Genomic DNA, 22,348 nt, shown 5'->3' with positions numbered 1-22,348 from the left:
AAACTCATTTGGATAGTATGGCCTGTGGTCTAATAAAATACAAGACATCAGTATTCTCTGTTTTTGTAGGCTGCTCTGTCATGGGAAACACCTTTATTTCACTAATTTGAGCAGTCGGGTTTTTTTCTAGACAAAGTGGTGGTTTACTTTCATGGCTGATGTTCTGGCTTGGTGTTTTTATTTGGGTGTTGTGGGGTATGGTGAGTTTGGCATTTTTAAATTTCGTGACAGGAGGGGCAGAGTTCATGGTGGAGGGCCGATATGCCTGTGCTTGATTTTGCCAGGCAGCTACTGCCTTCATAAAAGCATAACTGTGTGCATTTAGAAGTGATGAGATGTTAACTGATTAATTTACAAGCTCCACTGCAAATAAGTTTCCTGTAGTGATGCTTCCTTCTGAAATAAACTGAAATCCTTTGTAGCTGAAAATTGACAGATGTGAGCCTTTGACAAGGGTCTCTCTCTGAGATACTGTGGAGCAGTAAGTTGATGTCATGCGGGTTTGGGTATTTTAGTTTCTTCTCATTTACCACACAGGCACTCTTAAGGTGCCATAGGTTTGGACTTTGTTTTGAGCAAACACAAATTCCACGGGGTTGGCAGTGCCCCTGTCAGTGGCACTCAGAGGATATAGTGCAGACTTTCAGACTACAGTAGACGTTAACTATTGCTATGTTTTGACTCTAGAACTTGAATATGTGTTTAATTTTTTGTGAACGGATAGATGAGTCTCCTGCATCTCTTTCTCTGGCCCACCTTGCTAAGGTATATGTATATAGTCTTGTCAAATTCTTTAAAAAAAAAAAAAGTGTTTGCCTAGTTTTTTAAAATCTTATACTGTGATCTATAGCTGGATAACTGTTGTAATGGAAACACAACTTTAATTTAATTTTTATTAATTTAAAGTAGTAATTTTAACTTTAAAATGTGTGTCTATTTTGGTACTAGCCTGTAAAGAGTAGTTCCCACTTTGGGAAGATAGAAGGGGAGTACCTTATCAGCCTCAACGTAATGTTGCACTATTACGCATCTTCCAGACACAGAGAAGCAGCATTTCAGAAGCTGTTCACCATTTCTCATATGTTTCATTAATTTTGCATTGGAAACTAACAGTTTTTACAGAGGAATTGAATGGGCTGTAAGTTACGGCCATTTGGAGGGGGGAGCGTGCAACAGCCAAAAGAATCGTTTCTGTAACATGGACAATTGCATGGCTGTTTTTGAATTTCTAGCCATTAAAGTTACAGATCCATTCTTTTAATGCTGCACAGTTTCATAAATACTAGTATATAGACAGTAGACAACATAAACTAATTTGTTTGAATGCAGCCTGTGTCAAGTGTGAAAGTGTACCTGATTGTTTCTAGGAATACACCGATGCGTATATGTGGCATATTAGCAGATGTGACCTTCTGGAACTGTTGTAATGCCATGTTTTGCTATGGAACTGCTTGCATTTTTCGCTCAACAATGTGTACCCTCCTCTGGGAAAGCACTACTGGCTGCACTTTGTGAAAAGGCATAGTGCTCGCCAATGAAATAACTAGTCTTGAAAGTTACAAAGCTTAGAGAGGACAGGGCCTAGTGCAGAGAAGCTAGTTCTCTCTTCTGAAAATGAAGGCTGGAGTTCATCTCCAAGAAAGAGGAATCTCTTCACACTGGTCCCTTCTTTCCCCTCTCACTGAAAAAATTAAATTGTGTGCATCTGGAGGGAAAAAAATATAATGTTTGGAAGGTAGCCACCAAAAGAACTTGGTCTCCATTAGTGCTGTCCCTAAACATGTCCTTGGTTCTGTAAACCTATGCCAAATTTTACTCTTAAAATATGAAGAAGTGTCCTTGTGGTGTACACATTTAAGCTTTTGCGAAAATTTCAATATTCCAGAAAAATACAGGAACATAATGTAAAGCAGCTCAAACCTGTTACTTACTCTAACCTCTTTAGTGCAGGCTGACTTGGCATGGAGGTGATGTGTTAAGAGTTTTCTGGTTTCTTATTACTACGTGTGAAATGCCATATTTGAATTTTGGTCTATTCCTACTAATGAGTTGTGGGTTTTGGATGTGTTTTGTAAACTGTTTGGGTTCAAAGAAATTAGTCAAGTATCTGTAAAGTTTTCTGTAAATGTTAAAGGAAATGATTTCATAGGAGTTGATCTGTGGAGAACACAATGGTGTCTATGAAACATCCATTTAATAGAATGTTGAAACTAGCTGGTTGCTTTTGTGAATGAACGCGTATAAAAACAGAACCATGAGTGGTTGATCTGAATGCTAGGTGCTTGAAGGTCCACATCCTTTACAGCCTCTCCCTTAGATCCTGCTTGGATCTGGACTAGTGAACTGAAAACATTGGAACAAATGCTACTTTGAAAAAACAGCTGGCTTCAATAATTTGAAAGGCCTATTTCTGCATAAGGTTGCTATTACAATTTGTATGTGAAAAGGACACAGCCAACTGGAAAATAAATGCAGGTTGTGCTTCCTGTAGTTAAGTCACTTAATGTGAAGAAGTTGGTAGAGGGGGAAACATGCAGTGTGGACTGCCTCCAGCCATGATGGTCAAATTTGTAGTGACAAGTATCTTTTGTCTTGCTGAGGGATTATAAAAAGCTTGCTTGCTTTTAATGCTTCTGTGTGGGAAGCTGCATTTCAGCAAGCAAAAAGTTGTGTGTCCCTTTAATGCTGCAAAATGTAAATAAGGATACTTGCATGCATCTTTCTCAATTAAATGTACAGTGGATGTCTTCTTCAAAGAGGCTGGAGCTTCAAAATCACCTTAAAAATACTGGATCGTGTAATGGTGTCTACATATGCCTTCGGTCCACCTGGAAGACCATTGGATTGGTTACGCAAGTCTTTCTGTAAGGTACAAACAGAGCCTAAGGTTTTGAGTGCCCAAGAGCGCTCTTGTCAAGTAGGTTAACACGCACGCAAACACCATGTAATAACGGTGTAAGGGCTCCCCAGAACATCTTCAGGACAACGGTATTGTCCATAAGCAGCTGTTGTCATGCAACCTCAGGTAGTGTTGTGCTGCTCTTTACAGGACTGGGTGAGCGGTGTTGTCTTTGGCTGTGTGAGCTTAAACGTGTTTCTAATGTGCGTGTCAAATAATTGCCTGTTAAACAGACTGCCAATCTGGCTGAAGCCAATGCTTCCGAAGAGGATAAAATAAAAGCTATGATGATACAGTCCGGCCCTGAATATGATCCAACCAAGTAAGTGTTGATAATGTCAGATCTGTTCTTTGAAGGTTATGGAAGAAACTGTAGAGGTGTTTGGTTGAACAAGAGAGACACATGCACACCTTGTTCTTTTCTTCCCCAAAATCTTGTAGTTACATGAAGAAACCCTTGGGTCCACCTCCATCATCATATACTTGCCATCGTTGCAGAAAACCTGGCCATTCCATAAAGAACTGCCCAACAACTGGGGTAAGATTGTGGGGGACTTCTGGTGTTACTTGGTTTTTAATTGTTTTACCCTGGCAGTTAGGTAACAAGTACACGAATGCTCACGGGAAGCATTGTTTCTCTTGGGGTGAAATACAGAGCTTGTATGGCAATGTTGCAAAGCCCTTCAGAATTCAAGGGAAACCTGGGATTAGAAACGTAACATTTTCTTTTTTCTAGGTCATGGACATGAAATGTGTCCATAGATCTTTCTCTGTGAACTTGCATGCGTGTTTTTGTACATTTCAATGTTATTGGGAATGTTTCTGGTTTTAACTCTTTTTAGTGACAGTTCATAGTTTTTAGTGTTTTGTATAAAAAGAAGATGTTTCTGTTGACCCCATCTACTGAACATTTGTGTGTTTTAATTAGACAAGCCTCTGGTTGCATCTTCATGCCGTTTAAAGTTAGTCACTGAATGTACATGCATGAGGTATGAATTTAGCCTTCCTATAGAGATCGTGAATGTAAGTTTCCCCAGTGAGTGATTCAGAGCACTGAATTAAGCTCTCCCTCTGAATTGCCCTTTGGAGGAGGAGGAGGAGCAGGTTTGTGTCTCTTCTCTGAGTGGATGGTGAGCTAAGGGCTGTTTCACCCTTAAGGAACCTGAGGGTAAGCCAAAGAATGTCGACCGAGTTCAAAACACTGCTCAAGCCTTTGGAACATCCTGGATGTATTCATTTAGGAAAAGAAGTATTTTAGTTGAGCGACCCTTCCGCTAGGTAAAAGGAGAGGATTAAGGGCTCTTGCTGCTTAAAATAATCATTGAAATGTCATTTTAAGTGTGGGTCTTAAGATGCGGTATGTCTGCATTTCTTGTCTCAATAGGATGAAAGTTTTGGGTCTGTGCCCAGAATGAAAAAGAGCACGGGAATTCCAAGGACTCTCTTGGTGGAGGTGAAAGATCCCAATACGAAGGGTGTTATGCTGGCAAAAACTGGAAAATACGCAATACCATGTCTTAATGTGTAAGTATGGAATTAACTGGACCAACCAAAAAGCGAACGAGAGAAACCGTGCATAAATGTCATAGTGGCAGTGCAACGAGGTTGACCTGCATCTGTAATGAGGAGGGAGGAAGCGTTGTCATTGTATCTGAACCTCAAAATCTGTGATGCTTTCTAATGTTAAAATAGGGTGGTCGTACCGTTCATGCCCCTGGAACTTGGTCCAGCTTGTGGTATGCTAAGAACCTGTATTTCTGCAAAAGATTTCGGTAGTGGTTACAGTGGGAGTCGTTCTCTGTGGAAGCTCGTTTGGCTTCTGCTTTGTGTTTCAAAGGCTTCTTGCAGAGTTGAACAAATAGCTGTTGGGCTGAGATTTCCTCCCTCTGAGTTTTATTAGGTCTTACGGGTGAAACAGGCTGCAGATTTCCTGTTGCTATGAGCTAAGAAAACACTGCTGTGTGCTGACAAGAGTGGCTGTTTTCCAATGCACTTGGTAGCACTTTTGGGTTTCTGTCGTGGACCTCCTTTCGTAGAAGCTGTAACATGGACTTCTTCCACTTATAAAATGTAATTACTGGGAGACTAAGTTTACCCTGCGCCTGAAATTTACATTTACCCTCTGGCAGAGGAGAGGTGGGACTCATTTCACCTGATTTCTAGCTGTCAAGAAATGATTTTTCTCATCTGAGCTAATTTCTTTGTTGATCCACTGAATGGGAGAGCTCTGCAGCGGGAAAATTGTTCCCCCCTCCCTATTCTGGTGTGGTGGCTACAGAAAAGTAGTTTCAACTAAATGCCTATGTTTTAGAAGGCTAATGTGGCGTGAGAAGAATTCCATCTCATGTCTTCCTTTCATAATATCCAAAGCTTGGAAAAGTTTTCCTTTACCCACCCTTAATTTGTTTCTTTTTCCTTCCCCTTTCCCCTCCTCCAGGGAAGCTTATGCTAGAACGAAGAAGGAAAAGCCTCCCTTTTTACTGGAGGAGCCATCCTCTTCCTCCTCAGATGATCCGATTCCAAATGAGCTTTTATGTCTCATTTGTAAGGAGATAATGACTGATGCAGCTATTATTCCCTGCTGTGGAAACAGTTACTGTGATGAATGTAAGTGTGAACTCCCATGTCTGTTAATTCAAAACAGCACATCTGCTCTTCTGAAAGCAGAAAGAGGAGGTAGCGAAATTACTTTGTTACCAGTTCTGTTTTATACTTAAGTATACCCTGAACAGGAAAGGGCTCTTCTCGTATAAAGGGAAAAAAAGGCAGAGAGCTTTAATAGTTAAATAAATGAATAGTAAAATAAATAGCTTTTTAGTTAAATTTACATGCGGAAGGACGAGTATGAGAGGAGTGGCTGGTTGTGCAGGTGATTGCAGTATTGGATATTGAGTGCATTTAGTTTGCCCACAGCCCTTTCTCTCATGCAAAACTATATAGCCAACTCTGGTGATTTATGGTGGTCTGCAACAAATGGATAGTTAGAGGCATTTAATCCCCATTTTTCTCCATGGGAGAGTTGGTTAAAAACTTCAGAACTCGAACCTAGTAATGGTTTTTTGAACCTACTATTTGTTTTTTTGAGACAAGTTTTATTCATTAACCTTGAGGGTGGGGACTTCTCACTGGACTATGTAGTGGGAAGAAGACTAGCTGAAACATCAAGACACAGCCTACTCTATATCTTCAAATGTTACAAGAGTGACATACCAAAACTCTAGAGTTATTTGCTGCATACTAGAAATTTTTTACGCTATTGAACCTTTATAGCTTCCTGCTCTCCATTCAAGACCATATTCACCTGTTGATCATATACGTGTTTTTATAGTTGATTAGAACGCCCAAAACTTCCTTAGTTTGGCTAAATGCTATTTTGATTATTCTAATTATACACAGGTATTAGAACAGCCTTACTGGAATCTGAGGAACGTAGATGCCCAGAGTGTCATCAGACAGGTGTTTCGCCTGATGCTTTCGTGGCCAACAAGTGCCTACGCCGGGTAACATGATGACTTTTACGTAAAGTACTTGTAAGAATAGGCTCTTTGTCCAAAGCTGAAGGGGAAGGAAATATTAATTTACATCTGCTTAGCAAGGTTGAATTGAATAAGGCTAAATTTACCTTTCCAGTACATTATCTGTTATCACAGAAGCTTACAGATCCTTGGAGACAATCTGGCAAATTCAGGTCACGCTTTTGTTTAAGGTGATTGACTCACTTTCAAATTCTGTGTTAACAGGGCAGTACTTTGAATACAGACGCTCTGAGTTACCAGTCACTAGTATCAGTGTTTAATGCGATGTGTTCATGTATCCGCATGTTGATTTCTTTTGGGATCAATAGCATTTACAGCTAATTACACAAGTAATTCTACTCTGTGGAGGCTTTTGTTCGTGTATCTGCTGAAGTTTCATATTACCTTTTCGTAAATGTTCTTCTGCCTCTAGGCTGTGAGCAACTTCAAAAATGGAGCTGGTTACAGCAAAAGGCACCGTCAGCAGGTTTGGCACCAACAGCAGCTGCCGCTGCCTCTGCCACCACCCCTGCTCGTGACTCTTACACCTCCTGCTGCTCTGGTGACTGCTGCTGAAGCTTCTACATACTCGTCTCTGTCAATCAGCAGTTTGTTGGAAGAGAAGGTAAGCTTTGTTTCAACATTTGCAGCGATTCTTGTATTTTAGTAGAGCTTATTTGCCAACTGTCTGCATTTATTCACAAGGGCTGTCAGATTCCTGTACTAAGACAACCAGCATTACCAAGTCGTCTGGGCCCCCAAGGACAATCAACACTCACCACTGGTAAGGAACTGTAACTTTTAATTTTTTGAACAGAATTTCTTTTAAAAAATGGTCTTCAGATAAACCGAATGGGATTTTTTGCTTTTTCCTCTCTCCGCTCCAAAAGGTCATCCAGCAAGAGTCGGTACAATTTGCTCAGCAGGTGGCAGACCAGGCTGGGAACTGTAAGTGTTCTACAGCAATTCAATGTATTAATACTTGTAACCTGTTAAATGAGGCTGTAACACATAAATTCTACAACAGCTGATTTATAATGAAGTAAGTGTGCACCGATAGTTGTGTAGAATACAAGTGGTCATTAATGTTTAAATGGCCTAATTGGAATTGGCTTAACAAAAGGATATGTGCTTGCAGTAAGATTATTTACAATAAAAGTCCAGTGCATAATTGAAGAGAGGACTCTGAAAAATGAACGCTTTCTGAGGAAACCATAAGTGCATCTAAAAATCAAATATAATTAAAGGATCAGGTGGAAAGCCACCCTTTTGCTCACTGGCTGTATAAGGCTGAAGAAATTGATTTCCCAATAGAAACCAGCCTGCAGCATTCTTTTTTGAGCAACTTAGTTGATTCTGATTGAGCAAATCATTGGAAAAGTCAAGGCTGTTATTTTAGGACAATTTTGAGTTTCTTCAATTTAGTCGTCTCAAATACCCAGCTGCTTTCTCTCCGATGGGAAGAGAAGAGTCTGTTTTATCTATTATTGCTGTGCCAAGTCAGTCCTTCATTTTTTTATATACTTGACGTTAGATAGACTGTAAGGGTGCAGAGTCTTTATAAAATCTCAAAGATAAATCCAAACAAAAATCGGGATCCATCCCACAGATGGTTTAAAATCTCAGATCCAGTAAGCAAGAAAATAACAATGCAGGGACAAGAACAGGCCAAGTACATCATCATGAGGCAACAGCACAGGAAGCGTATGTGGAAGAGGTTAAAAGAAGTTTGAGAGAAGATGAGTTAATATTTGTGCAGGACTTTGAAGGTTAGAAGTGCGAAATATGAAGTGTCTCAAGGAGTAGCAGAGGCACATGGCACGTGGGAGATGGGGGTCTCTGTTAAGCATGTCAGCCTCCACCTGCAGCTTCAAAGCTGAGTGTAAGGAGAGAAGACCGAGGGGAGTGTTGGGGGTGAGGATGTGGAAGGCAAGGATGAGGGTCAAGAAATGAGTGTAATCTCCCATGAACGGAAAGCAGGGAGAAAAATGCTTAAGTTGAGAACAAGAAGTGCTCGCCACCATGCTCCCGCTTCCTTCGCTTTCCCCTTTAAAATCAGGCAGAGTGTAACAAACAGTGACACATGTTTTTGGGTTTCTTTAGAGGTCCAAACCGAGGACGCCTGCACAGTGAGTGTACCCAAAGGACTCAGGCGCCAGCACTACCAGAATCAACACCAGTCTTTGTGCCTGTGCCTCCAGCTCCCTTGTATCCTCCAGCACGCCATGCACTTCCTCTTCCACTGGGGGTACAACCACCACCGTTTCCTCCTCAGTTTCCACCTGGCCAGCCTCCATCTGCTGGGTGCACTGTCCCCCCTCCAGGATATCCCCCAGCTCCTGCAAACACGTCATCAGCTTGGGTCCCAAGAGCAGTACCCATGTCTCCTTCACTTACCATCCCAAGGACACAAGCATCTCCTTTCTCTAGGGAGGAGTTTTACAGAGAACAACGGAGTCTTAAAGAGGAGTAAGTATTTGGCTCAGTGAAGCTGCGTGGGGCTTCATTTTTGTATTTTGATCGCATAACGAGCTGCAGTTACACTCAAGTGCACCTGACGTAAGCAAAAATGACAGTGTTTTTTCCAGTATACTTTTTTGTTGCAGATGGTAAACATGCAAAACTAAACCAAGACAAATGTCATTCTAAAACTTTCCCTAAAACTTGTAGGAACGCTAAACCGTTTTTGCTGAAATAGGATGTTCCCCTTTTGCATTTGCATGCAGTCTATATTTTCTCATATAGGCCATGTTTTGTTTCTTGGTGCCTTTTTGTAATAAAGGTCAAACTTATTTTAACAGGGGAAAGAAAAAGTCCAAACGCGATGAGTTTGCCAGTGATTTTGCTAAGGAATTGATGGAACGTAAAAAGATTCCAAAGGAGCGTAGGCATTCCTTTTCCAGGTAATTGGTTTACACGTCTGTAATGGAGAAGCAGGTTGTCTGGAAGAATCAGGGGGAGTTCCACTGCACCTCTCTCTCATTGGATGGATTGGATGATTCAAGGGATTAGCAGGGATAGGAGTTTCATATGTAGGTTACTAGCTCAAATATGGCAGAGATGACAGTTGACTGATAGTGATAATGGGGCAGCAGTTGTTAAGGAAGAGGGGTCTCTTTTCCTGAAGCTTCTCTGCAATGACATCCTTCACCTCCTGAGAGCCGTGAGGAGGCTAGGAACTGAATAGGTGTAGTAGCCGGATTTTCTGCATCTCCCTGTTCTGATTGTTATAAACCAACAGAGCCAATTCTATATAAAATTCATATATTTATTCAGAATAGCAAGCAAGCAGCGCTGGGCGGCCGGGGAGTCCACGCTCCACCAAGGGCTCACAACTTTCTGTTATAGTTACATTCCTTTTATACAGTTCATGCACCCCTTTCTTGCAGATCTCCGCCTTGTTTCGCTGCTTCTTTCTTCACAGGTTTGTTAATGGGTAGATTCGGTCAATCTTCTCAAAGGAGAGTGTCTGTGGAGTGTCTTTTGATGTGGAGGAATGTAGTCACCGTAGAGTTAATCCCCTTATCTGGTCCATTGGCTTTTCCTTCCTTATCTAGTCAATCACAATGTGTCCCTTCCCCATTCCCGATTGGTATGTAAACCTTATTGTCTTCTTTTTAATTCAACAGGAATTACACAATGTGAGGGAACAATTTGGTTCCCTGTCGATTACATGATTGTAACCATTACCTCAAAGCACATCGGAGGAGATATGTGAGAGAAATTGTCTCCATTTCCTCTTTTGTCTCTCTCCTGTGGATACACGGAGAGATTTTAAGCTGGACTGCAAACTGGTGGCTTTCACTAGAATTTTGTTGACATTGTTAAATGAAAAACAAGAAAAACTTGTGAAGAAAAAACTCAGGGCAGCTGATGTTTTCTATCCCCCAAATCACTTGGGCAGGAGTCTGAATAGCTGGCTCTTAGTAATGCTGTCAGTAGCTTTCCTAGAGTAATGGCATTGAGTCATATTACTCGAGGCTGAGTTTAGAAGCCTTTAGATACAACTTTTTTCTTAAAGCACGGTCACTATCCTTGGTTAGAGCTAGAGGTATGTGCAAGATTTTGCTAGGACATTGGGCTAGAAGTGTTGATTGTAAGACTGCAGTACAAGTATTTTGCATCCTGTACAAATTGCCAAAGAAGTAGTGAAGTTAAAGAGACTAAGCAGGCATTTTGAAATTGAGCTTTACTGTCTTCAGGCCAAACCATGTTTTCCTGATGTTTGATGCTGCACTGTAGCCATTAAGACTTGCTCTTTTTGCATCTTACTGCAACAACAATGAATTGCGCTGCATGCAGTTGCAGAGTAGTGAAAAAAAGTGTGCATTGACATAGCAGTAGAGGCCACTATACACCACCTGAAATCGGCCAATAGGTATGGTAGTTCATGTGGTAGAAGTGAGTGGAAACAGACTTAGCCTTCCTCTCTGTGTTTCCACTAACAAAGCAACAGCTGTTCTGTCTTGTGAGCAGAAACTTTTACATGTTATTAAGTTCTTCAGCTGGCAGTAGCATTATGTCAGCAGCTGAAAGAACATAAGTGTATGGAGAGTCAAAAAACCTCAAACCAAATTTGGGAGGAAAAAACTGGGGAGAGCGACTGTTTTGAATTAACTTGTGCGTGTGTGTGTGTTGTGTTTTTTTAAGGTCCAAGCCTCCTTATAGTGCTTCGTCTTACTCTAGAAGTTTCTATACCTACTCCAAGTCAAGATCAGCTTCTTCCCCCTCTCGCTCCCACTCTCGATCATTTTGTCGTTCCCATTTGCATTCCTACTCGTCATCGCGGCCGCATCCAAGAAGAGGCAAAGGGAAGAGTCGTAACTATTGTTCTAGGTCAAGGTCACCTGGTAATAGAGCTGGAAATTACCCTGAAAAATGTTCTGGAAGAGCGCGCCCTGTCATCAAAGATCCTACCAAATCAAAAGAGAAGGAAGTGGAATATCCACAGGGAGGTGGCAAAGGAAATAAACATTAAAAACCCCAGAAGAGAAGAAAAGGAGATGAGAATGAAGGATTTCCTTCATTTCGTGAAAAATCTCCTGGAATGGAACCTCCTGTGAAAAAAGTGAAGGAGGAGTTGCCCAAGACAGGCAGTGTTGAAACATCTTCCTCTCAAAAGGGTGAGCAGGTTCTTGGTACCCCGCAGAAAGTTCACCCAAAAGTGACAAAAGATCACCCAGAAACCAGAGCAGCCATGGAGGAAAAGGCAAAGAAAGACCACAATGAAAATGACAGTGAGAGTAATGTATCTGCAAAAGATGAGGGAGCTGCAGGAAAAAGTCCAAAAGACCCGAAAGAAAAGTCTGCTGATAAGGTGAAAGAGGATACAGCAGCACCTGCTGCAGTTGACCAGCCTGAAGCAAGCAGAAGTCAAAGCCGTCCCAGTGTTAGCTGTAGTCAAAGGCCTCCTGAGAGTCAGCCTCGAAGCCACAGCAGCAGTGCCAGCTCAGGAGAGAGTCAAGACAGCAAGAAAAAGAAAAAGAAAAAAGAGAAGCAGCAGCACAAGAAGCATAAGAGTCACAAGAAGCATAAGAAACACATTGGAAGCGAAACGGCATTGGAGAAGAGCCAAAACCACAAACACAAGAAGGAAAAATCGAAGGAGAGCAAAGATAAAGATAAGCAAAACATGAAATCTGTCACTACATAGAATGACGGACATTAAAAAAATGACTTAATTCCTAAGTCATCGGTATTACATTTTGTTAAAATGTAAATGAATTCAAGCGTTGCAAATAGTGACATGGAAGACCCTGTGCTGCACTTAAAATATTGCTGCTTGATTATTTGAGTTTTACATCAGAGCTTTATAAAAGTGAACATTTTGTAGAGAATTGTGAGTTGTGGCCATGTATCATGAAAGGTTTTGCTGGGGCATATTATTTTAAACCATTGTTAATTAGTTTGGGTGGGGTATACTGCAAAAATTTTCACAGCTGAATTTTGTTTTACTTGCCTGGCAGAAGAAGGTGGTACCTGTTATAAAATAGCAGCAGCAAAATGCTTTGCAGAATCCATCACAGCCCTGTTATGTCCCTTTTTGGTTACAATAAATTTTCAGTAAACTATCCAACGTGATGAGATTTGCAGTGATAGCTGAACAGGAGCAGAGAAGAGGCTAGTGACAGAAAAAAGGTACCAGTAGAAGCTTGCTGGTAGCTAACATGTACAAAAAATAACATATTTTCATTTTGAAAAAGTTTCATTTTGAAAAGACAGGTAGGACTTTAAATCTTTTGAACGGATGCGACGTGGGGAGGTGCTGCCAAGAGGTATGTTTTTTTCCTGTGCCAAGTGGCCTTGTTTTTGTATTGTAAAAGGTAGGATGTGGCCCCAAACAGAGAGCCAGTCTTCAGAGCTGGTCCTGACTATTTTAGAATAACGTTCAATACGAAGCTGTCACATTTCAACCTTGTTCCAGTTTGTTTGGAAAGCTGTTGTCATTTGCCAGCAGACCCCCCCGGACACCTGGGACCCCCCCGGACACCTGGGTCCCCTCGGTCGCGCTGCGGCCGCAGCTTCATCTCGGTGAAGGGGACGGAGAACTCGAAGCCTTTCCAGGGAAACCAGTTGCTGCCCTGGGGAGAGCTGGGGAGGGGGGGTCCATCAGGCCCTGTAGGCACCCTGTAGGCACCCTGTAGGGGCCCTAGAGAATGCCCCCCTGCCCTGCCCCTGCCCCAGGCTCTGTCGCTCTATAGGGGCCCCATGGCCAGGCAGAGCACTGGGGGCAAGTGGGATATGCTGGGAGCAACTGGGAGTAACTGTGACGATGCTGGGGTGCAACTGGGATCACACTGGGAGCAAGTGGGCCCATGCTGGGAGCAACTGGGATCACAGCGGGGGCAACTGGGATCATATTGGGAGTGACTGGAATTGTACTGGGAGTGACTCTGAGCCTGCTGGGGGCAACTGCGACCATACTGGGTCAACTGGGAGCAAGTGGGACTGTGTTGGGGGGCACCTGGGACCATGCTGGGGTACCTGGGAGCAACTGGGATCATGCAGGGCGAGACTGGGATCATACTGGGAGCAACTGGGACTACGCTGCTGGCAACTGGAATCATGCTGGGCGAGACTGGGATCATGCGGGGAGCAACAGGGGCGGAACCCTGCCCCACCTCCCCGGTCAAGAAACGCTGAGCTGCTTGTCCGGACGCCTGGGTCCGCCGGGGTGCCCTGCGGCAGGGGGAGGAGTCATGCAAATTTATGCTAATGCCACCCCGCGGCTGCTTCTCCCCCTCCCGTCCCCTCTCTGCACCTCCAGGGCACCATCGAGACGCGGCCTCCGGCGGCGCAGAGCGGCCGCGCGGGCGCCTGTTGGTCGGACGGTGGGCGGGCGGGCGAGCCGAAATGACGTCAGACGGGGGCGACGCGGCGGGAGGTTTGAATCCGGGCGGCGGCGGCCGCAGGTTGGGGGTGCTGGGGGGGCCCGGACGCCTGGGTCCCCCCAGAAGCCAAAGAGTCCCCCCACCCAAGGACACAGCCCCGAACTCCTGGGTGTCCCCCGGAATTCCTGGTTCCCCCCCAGATGCCCGGGTTCCCTGGCAGCTCCCCAAAGAGGAGGTGACCGATGGTGTAGAAGGGGAAAACCTGAAAGGGGTCCAGGAGGGCCCCCCCATGGGAACGCAGCTCCTGGGAGGGGCACGTCAGAAGGGGGTTTTCGGGTCCCCATTGGGGTACTGAGGGACCCCAAGGGGGTACTAGTGTTACCGTAAAAAGCCAGTCAAAGCAACTCTGTAAGACTCAGGTTTGGAGTTTTAGTAAGTAGGCATTCTTTATTGCAGCGCTGGATGCACGGGGGATAGTTTCTTCTAACGGGCGTACCGCTACCTACAGCAAGCAAAGATTCTATTGTTCTAATATACAGGTATTCTCATTACATTTTCCGGAATTGTCATACATATTCATGTTATTTCCCAGAAATTATTTACATAGTGTCTGCCCTTTGGGGCATGACATATTTTGGGGGTCTCCAAGGGAGTTTTGGGGTGTCCCAAGGGGATAGAGGGGATCCCCAAGGGGTCCAGGGCCCCCCCCATGTGAGAGCATATTTTCGGGGGGAGTGTTGGTGTCTCCTGGGGGGCCCTAAGCAGGGGTTTGGGGACCCTGAAGGGGTTTTGGGGTGGCCCAGAGGAATATAGGGGACGTTAAGAGGGTATTGAGGTGTCCCAGGGAGATATAAGGGGCTTTTAAGGGAGTTTTGGTGTCCCCATGGGTGGCATTGGGGGTCCTAAGAGGGTTTTGGGGAGCCTAAGGGGGTTTGGGGTCCCTAAGAGGGTGTGAGGGTCCCAAGAGAGGATATTGGGGTGTGCCAGGGTGGGGCACTAAGGGAGCTTTGGGGGTCCCTAAGTGGGTATTGGGGATATTGGGGGACCCTTAAGGGAATGTTGCGGGGTTCTGAGGGGATATTGGGGTTCCTTAAGAGGGTTTTGGGGCACCCGAGGGGGAGGGGAGGGGCTCTAAGGGTGATTTCAGAGTCCCTAAGAGGATGGGGGGGGGCGGGGTAAGGGTCCCGGGGCAGGTTTGGGGGTGCCTGGGCGGGGGGGTCAGGATCTGGGGGTCCCCAAGGGGTAAGTTGCGGTTTGGGGGGGGGTCCAGGGGCAGGTTTGGGGATTCGGGTGGAGGGTGTCAGTTTTGGCGTACCCCCAAACTCACTGCCCCCCCAGGCACACGCGCATGACGGCCCGTGTCGGCAGGTGAGGCAGTGGAGGTGCAGCGCCCCGCAGGCCCCTGCCCCCCCCACCCTTTACCAGCAGCAGCAGCACAACTCCCATTCCTGGGGGGGGGGTGTACCCCGGAGGAGTGCCTATATTCGAGGGGGGACCCGGGAAGCCACACCCCTTGAAGCCACGCCCCCCAGCCACACCCTCCATCACCCCCTCAGTACCCCCATCCCCCCCAAACTGCACCCCCAAGGGAGAGGTGCCCCAACCCCCGCCCCGCACCCATGGGTCCCTCCTTTAGCCCTCTCAGTACCCTGGGGACCCCCCCCCATCTCCCATAAGACCCGCTCAGCACCCACGGCACCACCCCAGGCCCCCTTCCTGGCACATAGGGTCCCCCCCCAGCACCCGTAGCACCCCCTCAGAGGTCCCCCCAGCACCCATAGGACCCTCCCATGTCCCCCCAGCACCCATGGGACCGCCCCCGCAGCAGCCACGTCCTGCAGGGCCACCAGTGCCATGCGCTGCCACCAAGAGCCCACCCCCCCTAGGGAAGAGCAAGCTGATCTCCCCCACCTGGGGACACGGAGACACTGGGGGGGGACACCCTGGGGACAGCCTGGGCACGGGGACAGCCTGGGGACACCCTACCCCAGGGCAAGGGACACCACCCTGGGGATGGGGACATGGGGGACAGGCTGCCCTGCGGACAATGCCGGCATGGGGACGCTGTGGCTGTGGGGACATGGGGACAGTGCCACCATGGCCGGAGGGGCACAGGGGACACCATGTCCTGGGGGACACCGTCGGGGGGCAGGAGGGGACCCAAGGACATTTGGGGGGGACAAGGACACCGTGTCATGGCGGGAGGGGAGGGCACCTGCGTCATGGCGGGGAATGAGGACACTGGGGGCTGTGACGGTGCTGGGGACATGGGGGTCCCACTGGGGGGGGATGCTGGGGATGGCAGGGGCCCGAGAGGATTTCGGGGGTCCTGGGCCGGGGGGGTGGGGTTCAGGTTCAGTGCAGGGAACAGGCCAGAGAGATGATGGGACAGAAGAGAGGGGTGCCGATCAGGAGAAAGCGGTGGAGAAGGGCGAAGCTGCGACGGCCTGCAGGACAGAGAGAGACGGCAAGAGCGAGGGCCGGGGAGCAGGAAAGAGGGAAAAGCCGAGGCAAGTCCAGGGAGAGGTGGGGTGGCAGAGGAAGAGAGAGCCTTGGAGGAGAGGGAAAGGGGGGTCAGGGAGCAGAGCCCCGTCCCAGAGAGGAGGAGAGGTCCAGGTGTAAGGGTCGAGCCCCAAGGGACTGTCCCGAGAGCCTGGGCAACGCCCCGAGAGACCCAACATGGACGTCGCGGGGAGGGGCCCGGCGTCCCTTCTCCTGACTGACGGGGGTCTCGGCCACTCCTGGAACAGGGGCGGGAGAAGCTTCCAGAAGGCCAGGACCTGGGGCCGACAAACAGGGGCAGGCAGGAGTGAGAAACACCCTGTCTCACTCCCTCCCGACACCGAATTCCCCGGCTGGCAGTTGCGACGCTGGAGCCGGGGCTGGTGAGCTCTCTCCCCCCACCCCCCTTTCTCTTCAAGTTGTTAAGGCAAGGCCTTAACCTTGGTTTCCCAGAGAGCCACATCGCTTCGGTAGAAGCTAGACCTGTGAGGGGGCCAATGTTGACAGAATATTCGTTCTCTAGGCTTCTCCCCTCAAAGTGGGTGTCTGTGTGTGGACCTGGAGTGTAATCTCACCTTAATCCCCACGGAGGGGTTTTGCAGATCTCGGTCTCTTCCCCCCTCCCCACAGGTGGGACGTGACAACCGGGGAGCAAAAACACTTACGCGGAGGGAAAGGGGACGGGGCAGGGAGGGACTGGGACACAGAAGAGGGGTGACGTGACCCCAAGGGCCCAGGACTCGCCCGAGTTCCTGCTCTCTGCCCTGCCAGGCAAAGTTTAGAGTTCAGGCACTTCTTTCCCTCATCTGTCTGTCCTTTCCTCCCTTCCTCTTCTGTAGCTCCACTCACTCGACTGTCCTCCACCCAAGAGAACACGCTGGTGCCTTGCAGCTCTTACAACACGAGGCTTCCTAGGTACACGGCCCTGCACGTGCGCACACACGCTCTGCGTGGCCGTACCGTCATTTTCCTTCCTTCCTTGTACAGGGAGCGGGACAGAGAGGTGTGGAGAAAGGAAAAAATAGCACGGGGCTCTGGGACAGCCGGAGAGGGATTAGAAAATACAGGCAGGGAGTCAGAGAAAGAAAGAGAAGGAAGAAAACAGCGATGGACTAAAGATAGAGAGCGAGGCGTAACAAATGGGGGCAGGGGGCTGGACAGCGAGTGATGGGGAGGGACCACAAATAGCAGTTCTGGGCAGCTGCCCCCATTTCTTGAGCACTCCCCAGGAGCCTCGAGAAATGTGCTGCCTGCAAAAGCCCTGCCTGGGGCCCAATCCTGCGCCCTGATATTGGTGACAGTCGCCACCTTGCAGAGTGTTCAGGACGGGGGGAAAAAAGGCCAGCTGGGGGGAAAAAGCTTACCCAGCTGGTTTTTTTTGTTTGTTTGCTTGTTGGTTTTGCTTTTAAAAAAACCTGTTTCCGCTCTAAAGACCACCTGCAAGGAAGAAGGAACCAGGCGTAGCACGTTGGACTCATTTAAGGCCCGAACCCATTCAACAGCCACACAAACCACCGCTCACTCACGCTGCACACACTCCACCACCTGCCTGCAGGTACAGGCGGCCGCCCTTGTTTCTTGAGTGCTCCCCAGGAGTGGCACCACCAGGTACCTCAGAAAACCGTGATGCCTGCAAAAACTTGAGCACAGCTTAATTCTGGGCAGTTTTTCCTCTTTTTAGGCCTGCTGGCTAAAGACCCATCTGTCAAGCGGTGGGTCAGGACCACGGCAGGGCCGGCGGCACTGCTTTCTGAATCCTGTGGCAGCGATAGTCAGAGGGACAGGTTGTCAAATCCCAGGGCCGGGTATGCGTGCAGGCTGTCAGGGTCAGCCCTGCCTGGTTTTTCCCAGTGAAGCCCCAGCTGGTGTCGGCCCCGTGCTGCAGCCCTGGGGCAGAGTCTCAAGGACCCGGGCATTTCTGCAGGCGCTGCACTCTGCTGGGCCCCACCGCCGGCTGCCCTGGGCTTCCCCCGTTCTCTCAGCTCTGCTTTCTGCCAGCGCAGGGTGTGTGACAGAATGGCTTGCCCACTCCCTTCAGCCACTCCTGACCCACGTCCACGTCACACAGCTGATTTGGGGGTGGCAGGTCTCTCTTGTGGCACCCTGGGGATGGGGCAAAGCACACCCTCATTGCTACCTTTTGATCTTGTCCACAGGGAGAGCAAGAGGAGACGTGCTGTCTGCTGGAGAGCATCCTGCACGGAGGTGACAGCCGATTGCACCTGACAGCAACGCTGGGACCTGCCTGACAGCAAAGGTGCCAGTGGCCGCAGAGCAGCCCAGGTGAGCTGGGTCTCTTGGAGGCCACCAAAGCAGCCTTCCTCCACCCCTGGTTTTGGTGAGATCCGGAGCAGCGCAGGGGTGTTTCTCAGGCATCCAGGCCTGAGGAGGGCTTGCCAGTGCCCCCATGAGAGATCCTCCTCCCAGGAAGCACCTCCTCGTAGAGCAAAGGCTCTATCCAGCCTGGGTACGGGTGCCCCGCGCGGTGTCTCAGGGAGGACGGGGTCATCTGCCTGGTGGCTCTGACACAGAAACGGTGAGCTGAAACCCTGTAGTCATGGCTGGCCGGTTCAAAGTCTCCGAGTGCCTCAGCCTTTCTCCCCGAGAGTGTTTAGGCCAGGCACTTTTTCCGGGTGTGACAGATGATGTCAAGATGGATGCTGGCAACATCCCGGTGGCTGGGTCCCACTCCCACTTCTGAGTTGTGATGTCTGAAATCTGGGGCCACCTGAAGGGCCTGGCAGAGATTTCCAGGGGGTTTGTGTTCAATTTTTTGCTCTCTTAGGGCTACCATGTGCTAGGGTTATGGGATGCTAGGGTTGCAGTCCACTAGGGTTATGGGGTGGCAGGGTTATGGTATGCCAGAGCTGAAGCGAGTTAGGATTAAAGCGTGTTATTGTTATAGAGAGGATCTGGGTTCGTTGGCCCTGGCTTCCTGGGGTTAGGCTATTTTGACCTTATCTTGTGGTCTGCCTGGTCTTTTTTTGCGCAGAGTCCTTTTTTTTAGTTTGATTGCCTTTTCAGGGTTTGGATAGGGACCTTTGGTTTGTGTGTGCTAATTCTGGTTGATTTGTTGCTGTTCTGGTGGATTGTGTTGTGTTTCCTGTCTTGAAACCAACATTTCTGGTCTACTATGTCTACAGCAGGTTGGGCAGTGGCAGTTCTGGTGCGGTCTGACTCATTTCTGGTGGGTTAGTGGGCAGGTAGGTAGGGAGGGAGGACTTGCGGTTCATGGAAAATGACTGCCAGATGACTGACGGGCAATTGTGGGGAGAGGTGAGAGGTTTTCTGGCCCATAGGTAATGACTGCCAGAGGACTAAGTGTACTTCTGAATGTATGTGGACTTCCAAATTCGTGGTCATTTCTCCTGCCTTGAGGAAGAGCTATGGGAAGACACCAGCCACACGGAAGGACAAGGGTTTCCCAAGGGTACGTGGCTCTTTGGTTTCTGCTCATGAGTAAAAAACCTGCGGGGAGTCTGCTATCGTTAAGTTCAGTGACGTTTTGTAAAGTGCTGGACTGAGTGTCGCGTGACTTGAGGCGTTGCTGAAAAATGGTGGAGGTTTGTCTGCGTGTTCTGGATGCTTTGGGTTTGAACATGTGCTCGTGGTGGTGACTTCATGCAGTCCTTGGCTCCTACCTCAAGGCACAATGTGTGCTTAGGGTGAGGTTCATCATCCATGACAGTAGACGTGAATCTGCATTTCAAATAGATTTCTTGATCATTTTGGATTTGGGGGGGGCAATTTCTTGTCAGCTCCGATTCGATCATCCTTGGTTTTGCCTCTTCACGTGGCAGGTGAAGAGCTCGTAGGAGGAGCAGGAGAAGGGTCATCACTGCTGTTTCCACCTTGGTCGCTTGTACTGGACTTACCAGAGTTATCTTCCATCTGCAGTTTCTTTGCAGGCATTTCTTTAAGCCACTTGTCTGTTTCGTGAAGGGTAGTGGACTGAATGGGAGACCTTTTGTTCCTCGTTTGTGCCTCAGAGTTTTACCTGTCATTTGTTGTCTGTCTGTTTGCTTGTGTCCTGATTTCGGCTGGGATAGAGTTGTCTTCCTAATAGCTGGTATAGTGCTGTGTTTTGGGTTCAGTATGAGAAGAATGTTGATAACACACTGACATTTTCAGTTGTTGCTAAGTAGTATTTATACCAAGTCGAGGGTTTTTCAGCTTCTCCTGCCCAGTCAGCAAGAAGGCTGGAGGGGCACAAGAAGTTGGGAGAGGACACAGCCAGGGCAGCTGAGCCAAAGTGGCCACCGGGGTATTCCCTACCATGTGATGTCATGCCCAGTATATAAGCTGGGGGGAGTGGGGGTGGGAGGAGTTGCCACCTGGGGACTAACTGGGTGTCAGTCGGTGTGTGGTGAGCAATTGCATTGTGCATCACTTGTATATTCCAATCTTTATTATTGTCACTATTGCAATTGTATTATTGTTATCATTATCATCAATTAGTTTCTTCTCTTCTGTTCTATTAAACTGTTCTTATGTCAATCTCAGCTGGGGTTAAACCACAGCAGCTTGTTATTTGCGGTGCTTGGTTTAAAAAGCTTATTGTAGCTCTCTGGATTTCTTTCCTTAAAGGAAGTGTCTAGGATTTCTACCCAGGAGTGAGATGTCCAGAAGGGACTGTTGTCATTGTTTAAGCCCACCCAGCAACTAAGCACCAGGCAGCCGCTTGCTCACTTCCCCCCACCCCCCCCCCCCAGTAGGATGGGGGAGAGAATTGGGGGGGAAAAAAAGTAAAACTTGTGAGTTGAGATAAGAACAGTTTAATAGAACAGAAAAGAAGAAACTAATTAATGATAATAGTAACAATAATAAAATGACATTAATAATAATGAAAGGATTGGAATCTACAAAACAAGTGATGCACAGTACAATTGCTCACCACTCGCTGACCGATGCCCAGTTAGATCCCAAGCAGCAGCTCGCCCCCCCCGCCCCCGCCCAACTCCCCGCAGTTTATATACTGCACATGACGTCACACAGTATGCAATACCCCTTTGGCCTGTTTGGAACAGCTACCCTGGCTGTGTCCCCGCCCAACTTCTTGTGCCCCTCCAGCCTTCTTGCTGGCTGGGCATGAGACGCTGGAAAATCCTTGCCTTAGTATAAATACTACTTAGCAACAACTGAAAAAATGAGTGTGTTACCAGCTGAACCCAAACATAACACTTTACCGGCTACTAGAAAGAGAATGAACTCTGTCCCAGCCAAACCCAGGACAGCTGTCCTTGTACACTGCCGTCAGCCTTCAGTCTAGAGAAATGTCTGCTAGTGGTGTGTGTTTAACGGTAATGTAACTCAAGTGCATCTGAAGTGGGGACCCTATAGAGAAGAGAAGAGAATGTGAGAAACACTTCAATGATATGCAGCTAGTGAGGATGCAAGTACCTGCTTTAACCTTTTTTTTTGGTTGCTTTTGCATTCTTTGGCAATATCTACTTGAAAGTCTACTTCAGCAAAAGACAAAGACGTCACTTCTGATTTCTGTGTCTGACTAAAAGAACTAACGTGATCATACAGAGAACTGATATCCAGAGCCATTTTTTGCGATTACTGGATATTGCATCTGACTTGTCGTGCTTTCCCTGTGTGTAGGGTGGTGGTTTGTGCCCGCACTAATCTGTGCTGCCGGGTCCACATCCCTGTTGGTTGCCAGATGGAAGGCAAAGTGTTATCCTCGTTAAAGTTTACTTGTCTAATTTCAGAAACTCTCTACATCGACTCAGAAGTGAAACCCCTGCTAATCTCTTGGTGCACTGGTAGAGAAGCAGTGGGGGGTTTTCAGGGCAGTGCCTATGCAAGAGCCTTTAGGAGATCCTGTCCCTTGACTGTCAGATGGGGCAGTGAAGAGTTTGAGAAAATGATGGGTGTTTTGGTCTTCACCAAAGCAGTTATTTTTTTCTTTTGTAGCTTATGTTTCTTATGTAAGAGAGCTGTGTGTCTGGGAGGAAAGACTGTGGGTAGAAGGGAATGTGCTTAGTTAGAGGTCAAAGGAAGGTACAATCAAGATGTAAGGAAGGGCCAGCATAACTGTTCAGAGTTTTGGTTGTTTAAATTTGTTTAAATTTGTTTTGGTTGTTTGGCTTGGT

At 47.6% G+C, this 22,348-nt stretch overlaps 1 protein-coding gene across 1 annotated transcript in view; it reads left to right on the top strand.

The window, feature by feature from the left end:
* Positions 1-2,557: 2,557 nt before the first annotated feature.
* LOC126037437 (E3 ubiquitin-protein ligase RBBP6-like) overlaps positions 2,558-22,348 on the top strand; it is an 87,639-nt gene continuing 67,848 nt past the window's right edge. The window contains exons 1-2 of the mRNA XM_049797752.1: positions 2,558-3,221; positions 3,341-3,437. Coding sequence (XP_049653709.1) covers positions 3,184-3,221; positions 3,341-3,437 — 135 coding nt within the window. The 5' untranslated portion in view covers positions 2,558-3,183. The remainder of the gene's footprint in view (positions 3,222-3,340; positions 3,438-22,348) is intronic.

The sequence above is a fragment of the Accipiter gentilis genome, unplaced genomic scaffold, assembly GCF_929443795.1.
Source record: "Accipiter gentilis unplaced genomic scaffold, bAccGen1.1, whole genome shotgun sequence".
In the NCBI taxonomy this organism is placed as follows: domain Eukaryota; kingdom Metazoa; phylum Chordata; class Aves; order Accipitriformes; family Accipitridae; genus Astur; species Astur gentilis.
The sequence above is the reverse complement of the archived record's forward strand: the minus strand, read 5'-3'. Positions and strand labels throughout refer to the sequence as shown.